The sequence below is a fragment of the Thunnus albacares genome, chromosome 9 (genome assembly GCF_914725855.1).
Source record: "Thunnus albacares chromosome 9, fThuAlb1.1, whole genome shotgun sequence".
Classification (NCBI taxonomy): Eukaryota; Metazoa; Chordata; class Actinopteri; order Scombriformes; family Scombridae; genus Thunnus; species Thunnus albacares.
In genome coordinates, this window is record NC_058114.1 from 14,645,129 (window position 1) to 14,663,857 (window position 18,729).

At 39.4% G+C, this 18,729-nt stretch overlaps 2 protein-coding genes across 5 annotated transcripts in view; both read right to left on the minus strand.

Annotated features, from left to right (window-relative positions):
* Window positions 1–1,632: 1,632 nt before the first annotated feature.
* On the minus strand, window positions 1,633–13,198 carry LOC122989459 (WD repeat-containing protein 47-like). 2 transcript variants are annotated; one of them, XM_044362354.1, is made up of 17 exons: window positions 13,166–13,198; window positions 12,752–12,990; window positions 11,059–11,249; window positions 10,781–10,864; window positions 10,146–10,230; window positions 9,736–10,044; window positions 9,057–9,496; window positions 8,206–8,302; window positions 7,169–7,341; window positions 6,254–6,511; window positions 5,761–5,839; window positions 5,488–5,645; window positions 4,902–5,071; window positions 4,316–4,486; window positions 3,914–4,045; window positions 3,313–3,531; window positions 1,633–2,306 (listed from the first exon to the last, which is right to left on the minus strand). In XM_044362354.1, exons 3-17 carry the CDS (start codon window positions 11,214–11,216, stop codon window positions 2,164–2,166), a joined length of 2,676 nt encoding a protein of 891 aa, XP_044218289.1. In that variant the 5' UTR covers window positions 11,217–11,249; window positions 12,752–12,990; window positions 13,166–13,198; the 3' UTR covers window positions 1,633–2,163. The 2 variants fall into 2 exon arrangements, with proteins under 2 accessions (XP_044218289.1, XP_044218288.1); XM_044362353.1 differs by having other exon boundaries at window positions 13,151–13,184.
* A 1,609-nt stretch (window positions 13,199–14,807) lies between these two features.
* Window positions 14,808–18,729, minus strand: part of camsap2a (calmodulin regulated spectrin-associated protein family, member 2a) — a 50,815-nt gene continuing 46,893 nt past the window's right edge. For all 3 annotated transcript variants that reach the window (XM_044361382.1, XM_044361381.1, XM_044361380.1), the window contains 2 exons: window positions 18,136–18,254; window positions 14,808–17,254 (listed from right to left, as the gene is read on the minus strand). In XM_044361382.1, the coding sequence (XP_044217317.1) occupies window positions 16,949–17,254; window positions 18,136–18,254 (425 nt within the window). In that variant the 3' untranslated portion in view covers window positions 14,808–16,948. The remainder of the gene's footprint in view (window positions 17,255–18,135; window positions 18,255–18,729) is intronic.

An 18,729-nucleotide genomic window follows, 5' to 3' on the forward strand; every position in this document is an offset into this window, starting at 1 on the left:
TAAACATGTCATGATGTAACCAGATTTGTCAATTCACACTACAGTACAGCATCATTCCTATAAAGTGCACCAATACTACTGTCTTAACTTTATTCTGCAAACATTTTTTTTTTTTATCAATCCTTTACTCATTTTTATCAGGAGATAGTGACTGTTTGGTTACAATAGATTAATCAGTTCCATTTTAAATTTTACACTACATCCCAAAACTTCATCAGGAGCCATCTGTTCTCATGAACCCGTCCTCTGTATGTCTGTTTAAAAAAAGTTGCTTCATGGGAAACAACTGCATGCATCATCACCTCATTTGTAATGTGACATGAGGAGCTCTTACCACAACTGCTGTTCCTCCTCCCCTCACTTTTTACAACTGCACTGTGTTGTGCTTCGCTTTCACTGTGCTCAATTTCCCTCAATCTGTTTATTATTCACAAAAACGGGTTCCTAAAAAAAACAACCCAACATTTATTAATTCCCATGTTGCAATTTATCCATTTAGTTTGTGTGAAACTCAACATTGAAATTGTTTGTTTATGACAGATCTGCAAATCACTTTGTTCACCACTCAAATACCAAACCTGAACATAATGCAGTTTCAACATTAGTGTAAAGCTCTTATTACTCTCTATTGCACAGATGGTTTTTCAGTAATAACAGATGTAGGGAAAAAAAAAACATTAAGAATTCATAAAAGTGTGCACAAATGCAGATGGGTGATCATTTTCTATATAACAGTGACATTACAAAAATGTACACATGACAAGGCATATGGAAAAATATTAAGACAAAGTTGCAAATAAATAAATAAATCTCTCAGTTAATCCACACATCCAAAAATCTCTACAAATGTTACAAAAAGGCACATTATGTTATGCATAACCAAATGTGGCTTCTTTCCACAACATAAGGAGTCCAAGTCACTGCCTTCAGTGAAGACTGAGGAGTTACCACTATTATCAACCATGACATCACCTACTGTACAAACATTAGTGTTTTGAATAAATTTTTTGTTGAAATGTTTCACCAAAAACTACATCTCTTCTCCACTGACCTCTCCATTTTACAACTCCTTCTGACTCAAGTATGAATTTTGGTATTGTGACAAAAAGAACTAAACTAACTTGAAAATGTGCTTGCAGTGAACTTTCTCATGCCTTGTAATACAGGCATTATGGGTCGCCGCTATGTTCTAACTACATCTTTGCCATTTAATCTTTATGCTCTAAAGCTAGAAGCAGAAAAGTATTAAGCAAACACATAACACCCTAAATATTGCAGTATTTAACCTCACATGAATTCTGAATAGAAACATTGACACTAAAATATCTTTGTTTCCTCTTTTTATGGCATTTTCAAAAGGCTCTTTTAATTTCCCTTTAAAGGGACAGTGTGTGAGATTTAGTGGCATCTAGTGGTGAGGCTACAGATTGCAACCAACTGGATACAACTCCCTTCACCCTCCCCTTCCAAGCATGTAGGAGAACCAATGGTCGCAAAACTAGTGGAAAACGCAGAGGGCCCTTTCTAGAGCCAGTGTTTGGTTTGTCTGTTCTGAGCTAGTGTAGAAACATGGCGGTGCAAGATGGCGGGCTCTGTGGAAACCTCTGTAGAAATAAAGGGCTCATTCTAATGTAACAAAAACACAACAATTCTTATTTTCAGGTGATTATACACTAATTAAAACGTACTTATGAATATTATATTCTAATTCTGCTGATTGATCCCCCTAAATTTTACACACTGGTCCTTTAATTCATTTTTCACTTTTTACACTCAAACTGCAAAGCCATATACATATTTCCAGAATGCAATGTTTGCTTAAACACACACACACACACACAGGCACAGATTCACACCAACATATACAGTAGTATTCAAACACACACACACACACACATTACCATGTATAGACTGTCATCTTTAAAGTGATTGGATTTTCACCTAAAAACATGTCTGTCTCACAGTTTATATACACACACACATATGCACACTCACTTTAAACTGAACAACATATAAACAGCTTAATTCACGCAGTATGTGTGCATACACGCACAAACACACACGCACCCCGCAGCAGTTTGTCATCTCATGCTGGGGTGTATGTCACATCTTGTCTTGTCTGTGCTTTTGTTGTTGGTAACCAGTGTTTCTCTGGTGAGTATTTCAGGGCCCTGACGCCCAGAGGACCACAGTTCGATCCGCAGAGGAGGAGAGGAAGGTTCGGTCATGTGGGTGCCACCTACACTGGATCACCTTGTCCCAGTGTTCCCCTGCTACCGTCTGAGGGAGTGGCTTTGTTAGGTCGCCTGGAGTCAGAGAAAAAAAATTACGTACATATCATACAGGGTTGGCAGAAAGTGGCATCAAACTCTTAAATCTAGAAGCATTACGTTGCATTAATAACTGTAGTTGCATTAATCCTTACTTATATTAGTTATAAATGAGTTTCACCACTTAAACTGATGGTGCTTACAAGTAACACTTGAGGAACAAATGTGTTTCTGTTCTCATGGATCACTACTGGCACAATTAAAGTCAATAAATACATTTACATGTGTATTTTGACAGCATCTAATTGCCTTTCAAAGTAAATTTTAGAATAACAAATTGACTACACATGCAGACAAACATCTTCTGAAATGATTTAACTTGGAACATGAGACGTATGGATGGAGACAAACAAACAGTGACAGTTGTAAATCTTAATGTCAATAAAAAAGGGACCATTATGGAGGGAAAGCTGACTAAATTATGTGAAGGTAAGAAGACACAAAATCAATTTTTTTTTTTCAAATTGACATTTTGGTAATTCAGAGTACAATACCAGTCAAATGTTTGGACACACCTTCCCATTCCCTTGAATGAGAAAGTGTTTCCACACTTTTTGACTGGTACTCTTTATTGTGTGGTGATGTGTCATTTGTGGTTGTGAGAGGAGGAGGGGATAACAATTACTGTGGACAACAGAACTGTGGAGTCATCCAATTTTCCCAATTATTCATTCTTGTCAGTTCAGTTTGCAGTGGATCATTGTATTAAGATACTTACAGAACTGTGCAATGTCCGAATTACAGAACTGTGGCTGTTTTTACTAAAACAAAAATGTAGCATGTGCTTGTGCTTTTTTTTTCCCCTCCATGCAGATTTATTTGATTGCAATCTCCTGACTCAGTCTGATCCAGCTTGATGCAGCTGATTTATATATTTATGTTGGTTTCCATGTTGTTAGCACTGTTCAAAAGTACTTTGAGTGAGAGAGAGTGGGGTGTATCTGTATTTCGTTTCTGTCTCTGTTTATAAAGAAGATGCTACCTTGCAGGTCACTGATGATGATTTTGTTGTCGTAGGATCCAGTGAGGAGATGATGGGCTCCGGGTGAGAAGCGCACTGAGCGAATGTCACTGCTGTGGGGGCAGTATGTCTGGACTATGCGGCCTCCTCTGATGTCATACAACATGCAGGTGCTGTCCTCCTGACCGGTGGCCAGCAGGCGGCCGCTGGGATCCACCGCCACTGACGCCACTGCACTTCCTGTGTGAGCCAAAGTGGTAATAAAAATGTTTGCTATGATTGGGTGCAGTTTAAAACTGCCCGCTATACCAGCTGATCTACCTAAGATTTAAACTTGAGAACAGGAGAACAAGGGACTCTTTTATCTCACTTGATGATTTGCATGCTAGATTTGCAGGTGAACAAGGAATAAAAGATGAGCTTTAGTTCAGATCCACAAAATTTCGCTGCAAATTTCAAGCACCGACCTGTAATGTAGTACAAGTGATTTTCAGCCAAATGAAGGAAAATGTATTTACTCAGCATCTTTGTTAACCAAGAATAAAGCCTGTGTTTACCGAGTTCACTATTTACCTGTCTGTTAGTGTTTATTTCCCACCATGAAAGTCAAGAGGTGACTCACCTGTGCCATGCAGGGTTGTGCCCACCACCCGCACACAGCTGGGCACCCGCAGGTCCCAGAAACGGACAGTCTTGTCCTGGGAGCCAGAGGCGATCATCCACCCTCCCCATGTATATAGAGTCAGAATGTGACCTGTTCAAACAATAGTAAAGTCATAAATATGTATTATACTGTACTGAATCGTTGAGTTTACAAGCTGTGTTTCTATGATTAAAATGATCTTGTGGTCTTAAAAGTTCAGTGGTAGTTTCTCATTAGGGAACAATTTAGAAAAAATGGTTTATTTAGATTTATGAAAGTCATGTGATTGCTGATAATCCCTTTCTGATACATACAAACTGTTTTCAAACCCCTAGACATTTTTTTTTTATAATTTCATGGAAAGAGCTGTTCTAGGCATACCAGTGTGTCCACTCAGGGCGTGAAGGCCCTGTCCTCTCTGACAGTCAGTGGTGTAGATGTTGCAGTCTCCGGCCCCGGCACTGATCAATATGGATCCTCCACTCTCAGGGCCCTCCATGAAGGCCAGGTCCCTGATGGTACCATCATGCATGCTGAACTCCAGATCTGGGCCTGAATCAGAGCACACATTTGGGGTGGAGACATAGAGGGTTACATGCACCTCAATATCAGGAGAAAGATGAATAATCTGCCCTCAGTTATCCTGCTTGAACCTGTATTCCACTTGTTCTGGATTTCTGAAGCACCATCAAGTTTTACAAAATCACAACAGCAACAAGGTAGAAAAATGTGATACTGATGGATTTTTAACAAACAACATATTTTTGGACACACAAAGCGCTCATGGGTAGTTGCGCGAGTAGGAAGCAGTGGATGTGAGAAGGACTGAGGTAGGTGATAGAAACATAAAACAGAAGTTACACAAAACTGCTACTCTGAATGATCATTCATACATAGATATGTCCTGTATAAGGCGAGTGGAAGGGAATTACTCATCACATGCAAACTAAAGCACATAAAATAGTACCTGTGGCATTGCAGCTGTCTGCGTTGAAAGGCAGGACCTTGACGTATTTATCATTGGAGCCAGTGGCCAACAGTTGTCCACAGTGGCTCCAGGCTACACAGTAGATTGAGCCCTTATGGTGTTTGTTCCTCCTGAAGCGTACCACCGGCTGCTTGACTGCACCAGAACCACTGAGCGAGTCAATAAAATACAGATTAGGAACTATGATGGAAGGCAGAAGATCTAAAATGCTATGAAATCTTCAGGGGAAAAAAAAAAAGCAACTTCTGGTCAACTTCTGTTTTGTCAAAACAAAACAACATTCTTCTTCTTTTAAGAATATGGCAGTGACATGCACATTAATCTGTCAGCAAAAACACATGTTCAAAATTGCTGCCAAGATGCACAAATCCTCAGTGTACCTGTGTGCACATTTAAAATAATAATCACCATACAGCCACCATAAGTTAACACATTTTGGCCTGTCAAGATTATCCTTGCATGACCAAATTTTCCAGCACACACTTTCAGTTGAGCCATTATCTATGACCCACGTAGACAAATGATATATCATGTTTAAAGAATATGTCATGTAAATGGCTCGTACCTGGCAGTCGGTGTGTCGGGGTAGGCGCACACTCTCAGGGTTTTGGAGTTGGAGCCGACAGCATAGAGTGAGCCAGAGGGATGGAAGGCCACCGCACGCACCGCCTGCGTGTCCTCTAGTGTGCTCACTTTGACAAACAGTGTCTTGGACTTCCCTGGCTGTACAACAAAGATCAGAAAAATTATCCTTAGTAAATTCAGGTCAGATAAGATTTTTTTTAGCATTTTATTTTCACCAGCTTGGACAGGTATTTTTGGTGGCAGTTTGCTGTACCTCTTGTGCTGTGCTACGTGTCGCAGAACAGCCAGAGTCATCTTGAACTGTCGCACCAGGACCCCTGATCTTCTCAGCACTGGTGTTCACAATAGATGCACACACACACACACACACATTAATTATAAACCTGTGTAACCTACTTGCAAATCAAAAATCTGACAACATGGCTCATAACATTTTTCATAGATATCTATTGGACACAGTTTTTCATAATCATAGAAAGATGATCAATAGAAAGCTGAATTTTGCTGCAGAGCAACACAAGAATAACATGTTACATACATACATACTGATTTGATATTAAATCAAAATGAAGTGTGATTACTTTTGGCTGAAAGCTTTAAGATAACTAGTGACATCAAATTATATAATTATTGGCCGTGTGATATCTTATTAAAACTCAAACCAAATATGAGACTGGTTTTTAAGAATTTAATGCTTTGGGAGTGACATTATTCACTACATGACCAGAAACTCAGCAGGGTCTTACCTCTGACTGGTAGGTACCGGGGACTCGCCGAGGGACGGCAAGCCGTGGCTCCCAGTCCTTAATGGGGTGCTGCTGCTTACCCCGCCTTGTTTTTCCCTTGGCAGTCCGGTGTCTGGTGTGTGGCGGGTGTTGGAGGTCCTGGGACTAGAACTGCTGCTGTTATTCTTCACTCCGTTGCACTGCTGGCCCAGATGTGTCATCACCTCATCTCCTCGGTGGTCGATGCCCACATTCATCTCCTCCAACTTCTGAATGGATCTAGACACAAAAACAAGATATCTGCGTCTCAACAAACAGAGAAACGAAGCCTGAAACCTTGTATTGCATTAGCTGACATCTGCTATTAATGGTACAAGAATTCCCACTTAACAGATTCTCATTCCATGTATCTCCTGAAATATCAACCCTGAGTGCCCTTAAGGTGATTGAATGATGAAATTTTCTAGCTATATATAAATCTTGAATTGTTTTAAATCCCCTTTAATTTAGGAAAAATACTCTTTATCAGAGTGGGAAGGCAAAAATGAATGATTATTAAAAAATATGGGTATAAACAGAAACAGCTGGTGGTCTGACGATATTAATAATTTGGGTTATTGTGGATTCTTTATGTGATAAGTTTGCTTAATTTTGAAAAAAAGCAATGTAGACAAACATATTTATTTTCCATATTTAGCCACAAGGGGGCATCATGTTTACTTAAAGTAATTTTTTAAAGCACAAATGCCCAAAATTACATGGTTCCAGCTTCTCAAACGTGAATATTTTCCATTTACAGACCAATTGATTAATGACTGATCAAGAAATTAATCTGCACTAATGAGCGATGAAAGTAATCGTTAATTACAGCCCTAAATATCCGAATTATAACTTACCTGCAACTGTCCAGATTAATTAATTTTGTCACTTTCTTACCTGCTGAGGAAGGTCTCAGTGAGGTTGTGTTGGGCTCCGTCTTGAGGCTTCACTCCTCCCTCCAGCAGCATCTGCTGGTAAAGCTGCCTCTGCTGCTGCTTCTGCTCCAGATGCTGCTGCACGCGGAGTCGCTGCCTGTAATACTCCTGTATGTGCTCTGTGGAGTCATGCCGCTGGACAAACATACACATGCACACAAAGCAATATTAAAGCAATATTCTGATATCATTTGCTTTACCCTGTAACCTGAATTATTACTTAGTTAGTATTGCCTTTCAGTATACTCTGCTTCAAAGCTTGGCAGTGCTCTTTACCACACACACACACACACACACACACACACACTACTTACAACTCTTCAACTCCCAAGGCCTCGTCCTCCATTATCAACCCCATAAAAAGTTTTCAAGGGCCTCATCATATCCAGCGGGTCTACAGTATATCTCCCTTCATCTCATCTCACCACTTTTCATACACACACACACACACACACACACACACACACACAAAACATCCAATATCAAGACGCTTTGCTCATGTGGATGGGAACTGCGATGCATAAAGATGAGCGATGATGGAGGCAAGCGGGCCATCTTGGGTGTGACCGCACATCAAACCAGATTATCTGCCTCCTCTGTCCATGACCTCCACCCAGGGTGACAGGGGCAGCAGGGTGTGAGTGTCCCGTGGACAGGTGTGGCAGAGAATTGGGGATAGATTTATGAGGCAGTAGAGGTATGGAGACGATGTGGTTCAGGGGTTCAGAGGGGATCTATTCTAAATCTTTTAAATCTGGAGTAATGACTATGGGGGGGAAGACAGACTTTGACTCAAGAGACCAGACAGATAACCCTGGCTATTTGTTTTTACTGACTTCATATGATTCATGAAACCAATTCAGCCTAAGCAACCAAAGGTGAGAACCTCCATTCCTCCTTGCCTGAAACGTCTTTGTGCTCATCATCGTTCTATGGTTTATCTAAGGTCTATAATGTTTAAACCATAAGGCACTGCTTATAGTCTGCAGTTCTTATTACCTCATTTGTTTCTGTGCCGCAGGCTGCACCACCATCTCTTCCAGGAGTCAGAGGGGTGCGTGTGGTGTTGGGGCCATCCAGCCCCTGTGGATGCTTCCTACAGTCAGGAAAATGTGATAGAACCAATTAATTTAAGCTCAGATTGAGCTGAAGTGAAATGGCGCAAAAATGGTTGTTTTGATTTCAGTCCTCCATGGAAGACAAAACATCAAGGTGACATACAGTTTAATTTTCACAGAAATATTAATATGAAGAAGTAGATGTAAGTAGTTTTATAGGGTTTTGTTAATTAGCAAACAACAGTGAAAAAGTCAAAGCTCATAGTCAATGAACTTTGCGAAAATGAGAATAATTGTGTGTGTGTGTGTAACCTCATTGATTATTTGCTGGTAATCAAGGATTAGTCAGGTGATTGCCAAATAATTTAGCCAATTAATGCACTTCTGAAGTCAGGTTAAGAAGCAATTATGTTTTGGGGTTTATGAGTATAATGTTACATGTAAATATTTTTAATCACACAGATGATTGTAGGTAAGTACAGATATCAGCTCTCTGTCTAGGTTTGCTATCTTTGAATTTGAATTATTCATGTAATTGATATATTAAGAATACTGTAGCAACTGAAGTAGCATTTGTTAAACTATCAGATCAATTTATATGTTGCTATGATGATGTTTTTTAAGACTCAGGTGGCTTAGATTTGTGAAAGATAAATGATTGCTAGAGAGTAACTCACAGGAAAATACAGTTTGCTGTGCAGTGATGCAGGGACATTATAGTTTTAAGTGAAGGTGTGCTATGACACCACATCAAACACAAATCCTGTGTCACAGGTCTTCTCTGACTCTTACCTCTCAGGTGAATCATCCTGCTGATGCACATTATTTTCCACTAGGCTCCGACTGAGGGCAGACTTCATATTTGCCTCCATCCCTCTCTTGTCCTGGGCTGCCAGGCCGTGGGACAGGCCGTCCAGAGCTGGGTTGAGGGATCTGGACATGTAGGTGTCGGCTGAATGAGGCCTCTGGTGGAAGGGCGAGGTAGGGCAGGGGGATAGGCGGTTGATTAAGGGCGTGAGGAGGTCGGCATAGCCGGCTTTGCTGGGCTTCACCAGTCGGTCCACGTGGATGTTGAGGGTTTTCTGCTGGAAGGCGCATGAGAAGGCACCGGGGGAGAGGTTTTGCAGCCAGGAGAGCAGCGACAAATCCAGTTCATCACAGCCGTTCCCGCAGAGCACATCCACACCGAGCAACACCTCGCCCTCTGTGATCTCCTCACCAGTTGCTTTACTCTGCAAAACAGAAACAGTGTGGTTAAGACCATCAACTAAGACTCACATTATTGTGTTTTTGTGGGAGCCTTGATGATTCTGAAATGAATGTAAGAGTGCAATCACACACAGGAAGTTTCAAAACTTGTATAAGTATAGAAGTTTGTAGAGGTGCCACCAAGTTCAAGACCCTTTTACTGCAATATGAGCAGCCAATGCAGATTCCTTGTAACCTTTTAAAAATTTAGGGGTCACATTACCTGACAGAACTCAACACAGCACTCATAAAGGATCCCTTTGATGAGCAGTTGGAAGAGACGGTTCCCGCTCGCCCTGAATCCAGCCTCGCTCAGCTTCCTGTCCGCTGGAATGAATTCAGCTACCATAGTGCAGGCCTCGTCAAAGCAGTGGACGCGCGCCGTGCTCGGGTGCCAGTCTTTGAACTCGGCGTGGTGGGTGAGGCGTGGCAGCGTGAGGAGGAGACACAGCTTGCTGTAGTCCTCTTTGGATGGACAAAACTCCTCCAGATTGTGGAGGCACTTGACTGCCTCCTTCATGGTGAGCTCCAGCTGGAGATCACAGATAAATTCATATAGGACTGGTGAGTATTTGGCTGCAATGATAACCCTTTCCTTTATACTTTACACAAATGTTCTAAATATATACATACATTCTGAGGGTCTTCAGCAGCAGACATGGCGTTATTTACACACAGAGCTTCAAGAAACTTCTGCTTCAGAATGATGTAGCGGAACCTGGAAACACAAATATCTGTATTAAGAAATGTAGTTTATATTGAACTGAATTGAATCAGTTGACTTGATTAAACTCCATGTGGCCTTTCTGTGGTTGAATTATTTTGATAAACTGTTATTTAACTAGGTTGGAGAACTGAGTTTAAAACCATTCTTCATTTATGTTGAGACTACAATTGTTTGGAGGTTGATGAGAAATAGAAGCTGTCACTAATTTGACATGATCATGCCACTATAGTACTGGGATTTGACCTGATTTAGTTCTCAGGCTCACAGCTTTATTGGCAAATCCAGCCCAGTCACCAGTGAATCATCCTACCATAATTAATATTGTACTTGAAATTTAGACCAATAATCAGCACAGTAGCAGTGAAATTAAAGACAATTACCAGGCAAATGAAAACTTTAACTCAATGGGAAACATTTCAATTAGACCTCATGTTCTTCTCATAATGCATCAAGAAAACAAAATTTAATAAGGGACTATTCAATGGCTCCTTAAACTTTCAGATTTTAAATAATAATAATACTCCCACATTGTTTCTCTCACCTTCTCTTGTCAAACTTGTCCATTCCTTCTAAAGGCTGAATAAATTGCATCACTTCCTCCCACTGGCCGTCCAGAATGAGTTGCCTGTTGACAGCAGTAAATGAACAGTTAAAAATGCCAAAGAAAAAGCCTGCAGCCAACCCCAACACCAATATCAGGTCTGTCAACAATGATGTAACACACGATTCCTGATCAATACCTCTCTATCTGGAGAAGCTCTGACCACGACAACCGTATGTAAAATTGTCATACAGTATGAGTCTGCTGTACTGACATACCTGAGGAAGAGCATGTCATCAGAATAAAGTCCATTGATGACGCCGCTCTCCTTCTCTAAGGCCAGCATGCTGATGTGCAGCTTCCTGGAGTTGAGGAAGTCCAGGATCAGCTTGATCACCTCTGCCTCCTTGATGTTGATCGTCTCCTCTGCCGTCATGATTACAGGTCTGTGGTGGCAGCTTACAGCTGGCTGGAATACATTCAGAGGTATGGGAAGACAGGCGTGTTGCTAGAGAAGTCACACAAAGAGCTGCAGCTAATCGTTATTTTCATTATAAAAATATACCTCAAATGCTTATGCTTGTAGTTCATAATCTGTTGTTTGCACACTGGCTCTTAAGTTACCCACAGTTTAAGAAAAATGCTACCTCTCTGAATATTAAAACTGTCCAGCTTGTTGTTACATCCAAAAATAAAGATTAAATTGATTTGTGGAGCCAATAAACATTCTTTAGGTATGTAGAAACACGGTCATAGTTACAGCTTAGAGATAATAATTACGGAAATCTCACATCAGTATCATTATTTTCATGTAAGCTGTTGTTGCCTGGCTCTAAATCTACTGTATGTGCACATACGTTTTTGAAAAAAAGCAAAAACAAAGCTCTTTGTCGGATACAGGAGACACTGAAGTTGTGGCAGGTAAGTAATTTGTTGACTAAAAATGAATACAAAGCAGGTTTTTCATATAGCATTTCAGCATAATCTATCATTGTGTAGACAAAGAAGTGTGAAAAAACGAGAGGGCAGGGTAACCAGACAGCTTAACAGTTTAAAATCAATGTTAATGATATAAACATTGACAAATACTCATGCACACTTCTATTCCACATTGATGCCCGCTGGCTTATATGTTTATAGCAGTCACTTTAATATTCCTACAGGGACCTCAAGTGTGTCTGGTTTCTCAGTATCTACATTGACCTGACGTTCTAAATGTTATCATCTATAATTCATTTCTACAAGAGCCTATAGTATAGTATTAGTTAAGTAAATTTATTATACTCTCCTGTGGCCTACTATCACCAAACTTTAGTATTTCTGTGATGTTTCTGTAGAGAAGCCTTAAGAGATTTGTTTGGACTCTATAGTGAGCACTGGAAATGGTTATTGTACTTGATATTTTATATGCAACCACAATAATATTCCTATAAAGGTTTATAGTTTGATGATAATCATAATACATATTAGGATGCAGTTCTTTTGTTCAGGCGTGTAAATGGTGAATCACTGCAACATCATAAAGGCTACAGTACATTTAAGGTGCAAAAGGCTCTTCATGACGCATGATGCATGGCCTGTGTCTCTATGTGCATGGAGAAAGCAGTGATGGCTCAGTGTGTGTGTGTGTGTGTGTGCTGGAGGCAGAGCAGCCGGTGACACCGCCCTGTCCCTCCCCGCACACAGAAACAACATCCAGCACCGGTCCTGACTCCTGGATGTGACAGCGGGTCTGCGGCCTCAGCACTTTATCTGCGCTCAGACACACCTTATTTATCTGAGCAGACATAGCGTACACACACACACACACACACACACACACACACACACACACACAGCAGCTCAATGTGGACACACATGCAGGACAACAGCCAACGATGTCATTAATTTTCTCTCCAATATGAAGGATATCGTGCAACACCACATTGTGTGACGCTAACACGCCACCGTGAATGCATGCCAACTCCTGACCTGTCAGTCTGCGCCAATAACACGCCGCATTAAAGCCGCTCCACGCCGTCTGCGATCTCCAAATGTAACCTTGTCTACGGAGGGGAGGGGAGGAAGCTGGTTTAGCTGTTGTGATCCCGTTCAACGTTTCCAGAAAGCTCCCTTCTATCTCATTTCTTGTACACAGCTCACGGTTGCCATGCGGACGCAGCCGCAAACCACCAATCAACTGTAGCGATGATGACGCCCGGTGGTCACACCTATATGGGATAAAATGTGGGTCATAATTATTAATTGAAAAAAAATATCCCAAGAATCAAAACAAACAAAAAAAAAAAAAAAGAAAAAGGAATGAAAGTGAAAAATAATGCAAAACTTTTTTGATTCAAGAGTGAAATATTTAATTGCAATATTCCTCACTTTTCTTTCACTGACAGGTAACTCTTGTCGTCACGCAGCTTAATTTTTCAGTTTCACTGTTGAACTTTTCAGTTTCAGTTCAGAATTTTTCAGTTTTAATGGTCTGATATGTCCACTTCAAAAGAAATTGGCTAATGAGCCGCAGCCCTGTAACACCCGCCCACGTGCCCTTTGTGTCAGAACTGAAACTGAAAAATTACACAGCAAAACTGAAAAAAAGTGACCACAAAACTTTTATTGTAAGTTTTGCCTTTGAGGTCATTTTTTTGCTTTCAATTTATTTTTATTCATTTTCAATTAATTTTTTGTCTCATGCCTGGGAGATTTTGTTCAATTCTTATGACACAAATCTAATCCCATACACCTATAGCATGGCAATGGCAACTTCAACTGATAGTGGGAAATTAAAAAGGTGGTAGGCTATATAACTTCAGCTGTGTTTGCACCATTAGTGAATATATTCTTTAAAATAACCGAATAAACAACAATAAAGAAAACAAAAATAAAAACTGTGTATTCTGTTTTCTCTTAAGACATGCCAGTGGTTAATTTTTTGATTTTTTTTTTCCTAACCTACATTTAACTATGAATTCTGGTCAGTCTGTTCAGTTACTGGGACACAATAGAAACAAGCCATAATTAATGTTATAATGTCTGTGGTTTTCATATTATAACAAAACAACATGTCTGCTGTGAAAAAGGGGCCTTACTGCTGTGTATACAGTTGTCTCCAAATTCCAATTGAAAACTGTGCACACTGCATACATAGACGCTCATTTGCCTCGACCCCCAGAAACCAAAGAGTACTGTTGGAACTGGCCAGTTTTGCCTGATTGGTAGGCTACTGGTGAAAATACATAGTTACTGAGTTTGAGTGGATTGACACCTCTACAATTTATCATAGAAAGTGTTGATCATTGTAAAGCTTATTGCAAGGGGCAAGCTTATCATTTTAGTCCAACGACAATGCAACAATATAGTCACTCTGGATGTCAGTAGTTTACTTGATCGTGTCATGAACTACTGTACCCTGATATAACTGGTCCAGTCATTAACAATTTTAGATCTTTCTGATCAGTTTACCTTGCAGCAGGTAGGTTCATATCTGCTAACTTCAACTGTGGTGTACCACAAGGGTCAATTTTGGGTCCTGCTCTGTTGTTAGGATATAGTATCATTTTTATGTGGGTGTTGCATAATTGTACATAATTGTGATATAAGTAGGCTCAAGTCATTACTCTTAGAGATTGTTTTGCCAAAATAAGTGCTGGGTTTCTTGCAATTTTCTCGATCTCAATAAGGACATTTTTTATTTACCCGTCTCACACAAAAGCCATGATATTAACTGACTAAACAATATGTCTGCTGTGAACTGGTAAAAAGAATAATTAAAGATATAAATAAATAAGACTAATATTTCTAGAAGATGTTGCAGGGTTAAAGGTTCATGTGCCACCCCATGACAATTAAAATCAATTCATAATCATGTCAACTGCCATGACCATCCTTATATTTCCTCAATAATTTCTATGAATCAAAACTATATAAAGAACATAAATATTATTACCTCTTCTTTCTTACAGATGGTCTCTCCTTGTTGACATATCCTTTCCCACTCTTAAATAAGGACGTGTTTTCACAATCAACACCACATAAATGCTGAGGCCATGCTTAGTTTTATTAAATGCAAAAAAGAAAAAAAAAAAGAAACAAAAATGAAACTACATGTTCAGCAATATGTTGAATGACAGCACAGCGTCTGACAAACAAAACAAGGTCATCATAGTGAATAGGTATGAGCTCACATGAACACACTGTACAATATCATTACAGTTTAAATAATCATTTACCTTGGCCTTAAACAGCCAAAAGCAGGCAGACAGAGCTTTCTGTGGTCAGATCCTTTTCTATAAACAACAGAGAAACACTTATTTACTCTGTCATACTAGATTACATTTTCAAAGACATGTACATGCTCTCTTTTGGTCTTAAATTATCCCCCTAGTTGACAACAAAGCACCATGTTAGCAGATTTGTTTTTGTTGGAGAACCTGCAAATGGTCTTACTCAGACATTCGGTGGCAAAAGGAATATGATACTGACACCAATGAAACCCTGTGGTGAGTCTCTACCCGTATGCAGCTACAAGGATCTTCCTCGTTCTGCCATGCATTATTTTGCAAAATGAATGTTCCTTAAAGTTAAAAAAAAAAAAGGAAATCTAACAAAATTATTTCTGGCCTATGTAGGACATGTTGCATTTAAGGGCTACTAACACACGCTCTTCAGATAATGTTTAGTTATAATAGCAATACTTGCTGAGATGCAACCATGAGATTTTTAGCCTATCAGGAATCTAAACTTTGCATGTGCACTATGTTTACATTTGGTGCTTGGTGGACGCTTTTACCAAAAGCACGTTACAGTTTTGTGAGTTCTGACATTATTAAGATGAGTGTTAATCTAAAATTGTCAAGAAAGTACTAATACACAGATTTTAAATCCTGATACTGACATAAATAGAAATACTTCTTAGGTGTCATTATGTCTTCATATGATTTCAGTCATATTCCTGATAGTGGTGGGTGAGAGCGTGATTATACATTATTATATACTGCAAATACCCTACATAGTGCAGTAGGCAGCAATTCAAAATGAAACAGAAATAATACTGAGCTGTTTTATTGTTCACAAACCTGCTGTGAACCAGCAGCAAAGGAATCTACAACACTGGTTCTCAACCTTTTTGGCTATCAACAGCCAAAACTGAAGCAATTCATACTTGTAAACAAACAGGTTTAACTCTGACCACACAGGAATGACTTTTATTTTCATTGTCCATTATTTTCATTTAATTATTGGAATAAGTCTTGAGGTTGCAACTACTTATGTATATCACAAGAAAAAGGAATTTATCACAATGACAAACATGACAGCATATTTGTATTTTAGAAATATCTTGTTCACACATCATACATTATAGCTCAGATTCTCTACAGTTTTCCTGACCCACAGGTTGAGAACCAGTGATCTAGAGTAACGTCCTGCATTCTTTACAAATCACTTTCTCAAAAAGGGTTCTGAAAAAGCTGAAACCGCTTGGCTTTGTCGAGTTGAACACACATGTACTGTGTGGCTAACACTAGCTGTATGCAATTAGTTTTTTGGCCCTTTGTAGTTTTACATACCTTAATATACAAACTGTTTTACCCACAGAGATGAAGAAAAAAAGTGTTCTTCCAAATACAAAAAAAAAAGCCTCCGTATACGCTGCTTTACAATCAACTCATTGCAATCACACGCTAAAACAAAACGCACATAAGGCCACACATCAACAGGAAAATGCAAACTAAAATCAATCTGTACATGAATTATAAACATTCAGTGCTTCAGTGTACTGAGTAAAATGTCCTAGCATTCATACTGTCTCTTTTTTGACGTTTGGCACATAGGAAACAAAAACAACACTCACACATGCCTTCATAAACTGACTCAAACATGGTAATCTCTACAAAACACATAAGTGATAAGCATTTACATAATTTTTCAACAGTGGCATACATTCCAGTTGTTCATAATCTTTGAGTCCTATCTTGTCCAGTCCAGAGTAAGTAGGAAAAACATGGACAGGAATGCGATGAGAGGAAAAACAAACACAAAAAAAGACAAAGATGCATTCATCTAACTGGCATTGCAGGTGTTTGAATCTTCATGGATATATACAGTGAAGTGCAAATTGAAATGGGTGTGTTCCATTAGAGGGGTGGGGGATGGTGATGTTTGGAGTATCAAGTTCCATTATGACTGGGCAGGCACTACTTTTTTAGGGGTGGCTGGCTTCTTGGTTTGCCAGAGATGGCTATGGATCGTCACTGCGTCCACGCTGGCCGACATGGTCTTCGCTGGTATCTGACTGAACTGCTTCTTGTCCGAGTTGTACTTGTAGAGGCCGTCGATCATCTTACGTGTGATGCTCTTGGGGCCAATGCCTGCCAGCTTGTTGATCTCCTCTGTCTCGGGGCAGTAAGTGTAGAGCGAGCGGAACTGGCAGCCGGTATCTCTGAACAAAACCAAGAAGTTGTTGGCTTCTGACTTCTCCATTTCCTGTTAAAGTGAAGGGAGAAAATCTCATTGTATATGGATATTACAATAATCAATTCTTGAGAAAGTTAAAGCATGAATAACTTTCTCCAAGTCAGAGAATGATAGAAATGATCTGATTTTTGAAACAATTCAAAGTTGATAAAAACAGGACTGAATTACCTTATTGACATGATAATCAATGGAATCAATAATCACTCTAAATTTCTGGCACTAGGCTTGACAGAGGTGGCCAGATTCACAAATGTATCATTAAAATCTAATGTGTTTAATGACCTGAATAGGATGATTTCAGATTTCTCTTCATTGATTTGGAGGAAGTTAGACATCCAACATTTGATATCCATTAGACACTTCTTAAAGGAAGTCAGACTGCTGGTGGCTCCTGGTTTTATAGACAGATAAAGTTGCGCATCATCGGCATAGCAATGAAAAGAAATCTTATGATTGTGTATTATTCGGCTTATCAGATCATGTATTATTATTCAAAAAGAAAGTTTGTTGACTTTTGACTTAATAATGCCACTCTTAATGTGCTGAGATGAAGTCTTTTTTGCAGAAATGCATTCGCATAAGAAAAAAAAAAAAAATTAAGGCCATACTATTGAGATTTTTTGGGTGTTTTTTTTGGAATACTGCTCTCCTACTCATGCTCTATGATTTTTGTCCTCAAAATAATAAGGAATGAAATTAACCTCATATATGCTTTTTTGGAGGTGTATGTACTGTACCTGTATTTTAAACCAATAAAAAAACAATAGGAGAAGTAGGAAGAGATTCCATGTCAGACATAAAGCCATGATGTTGAAGGTATATGGTATGCCCCATCAGTAAAGACATCCCTCATCCCTCCAGTGAATTAACCAAGACAAAAATGTTGTTACCTCCAGGATCTTGTTCTTTTGCCCCTCATTAACCTTGCCAGCGAGGCAGCAGTGGGAGAGGGCGTTCTGGATGATGTGCTTGTTAGATTTGGCACTGGGCTCCTTGTACAACTTCGGTCCTGAATGAGCACAGAGGAGAGATCATCAGGACGGGACTGTTGTCATAGCAACCACTCCACTCGTGTCAAAGAAAATACTTCCCATCCTATTTTTAATCTTACTTTTGATAAATCATTTATGAAGATGGTCTACTGGTAGCGTATTCATATGTTATTAAGTAGTCTATCAAAGTAATTTGATGCAGCATTCAAAGGAGAAATAATTGCTCACACAGCAGGAAACAATTCAATCCCACCATGAAGACAGTGAGGAAAAAGGATAACTCAACTTTGGACAAAAAACAAAATACAATGTTAAAAAGATAAAAATCTAAACAGTCCTACAGTATTACAATATCAGCTGAGCTAGAGACAAAAATTACAGAAGAAGATCTTAATTAAACTCAACGTAAAATAAGAACTTAAGGTCTATCATGTTATTCCCTAACATTAGTTAATGTTAGCTTTTAGCATCTTTATAATAGTATAATGTCTG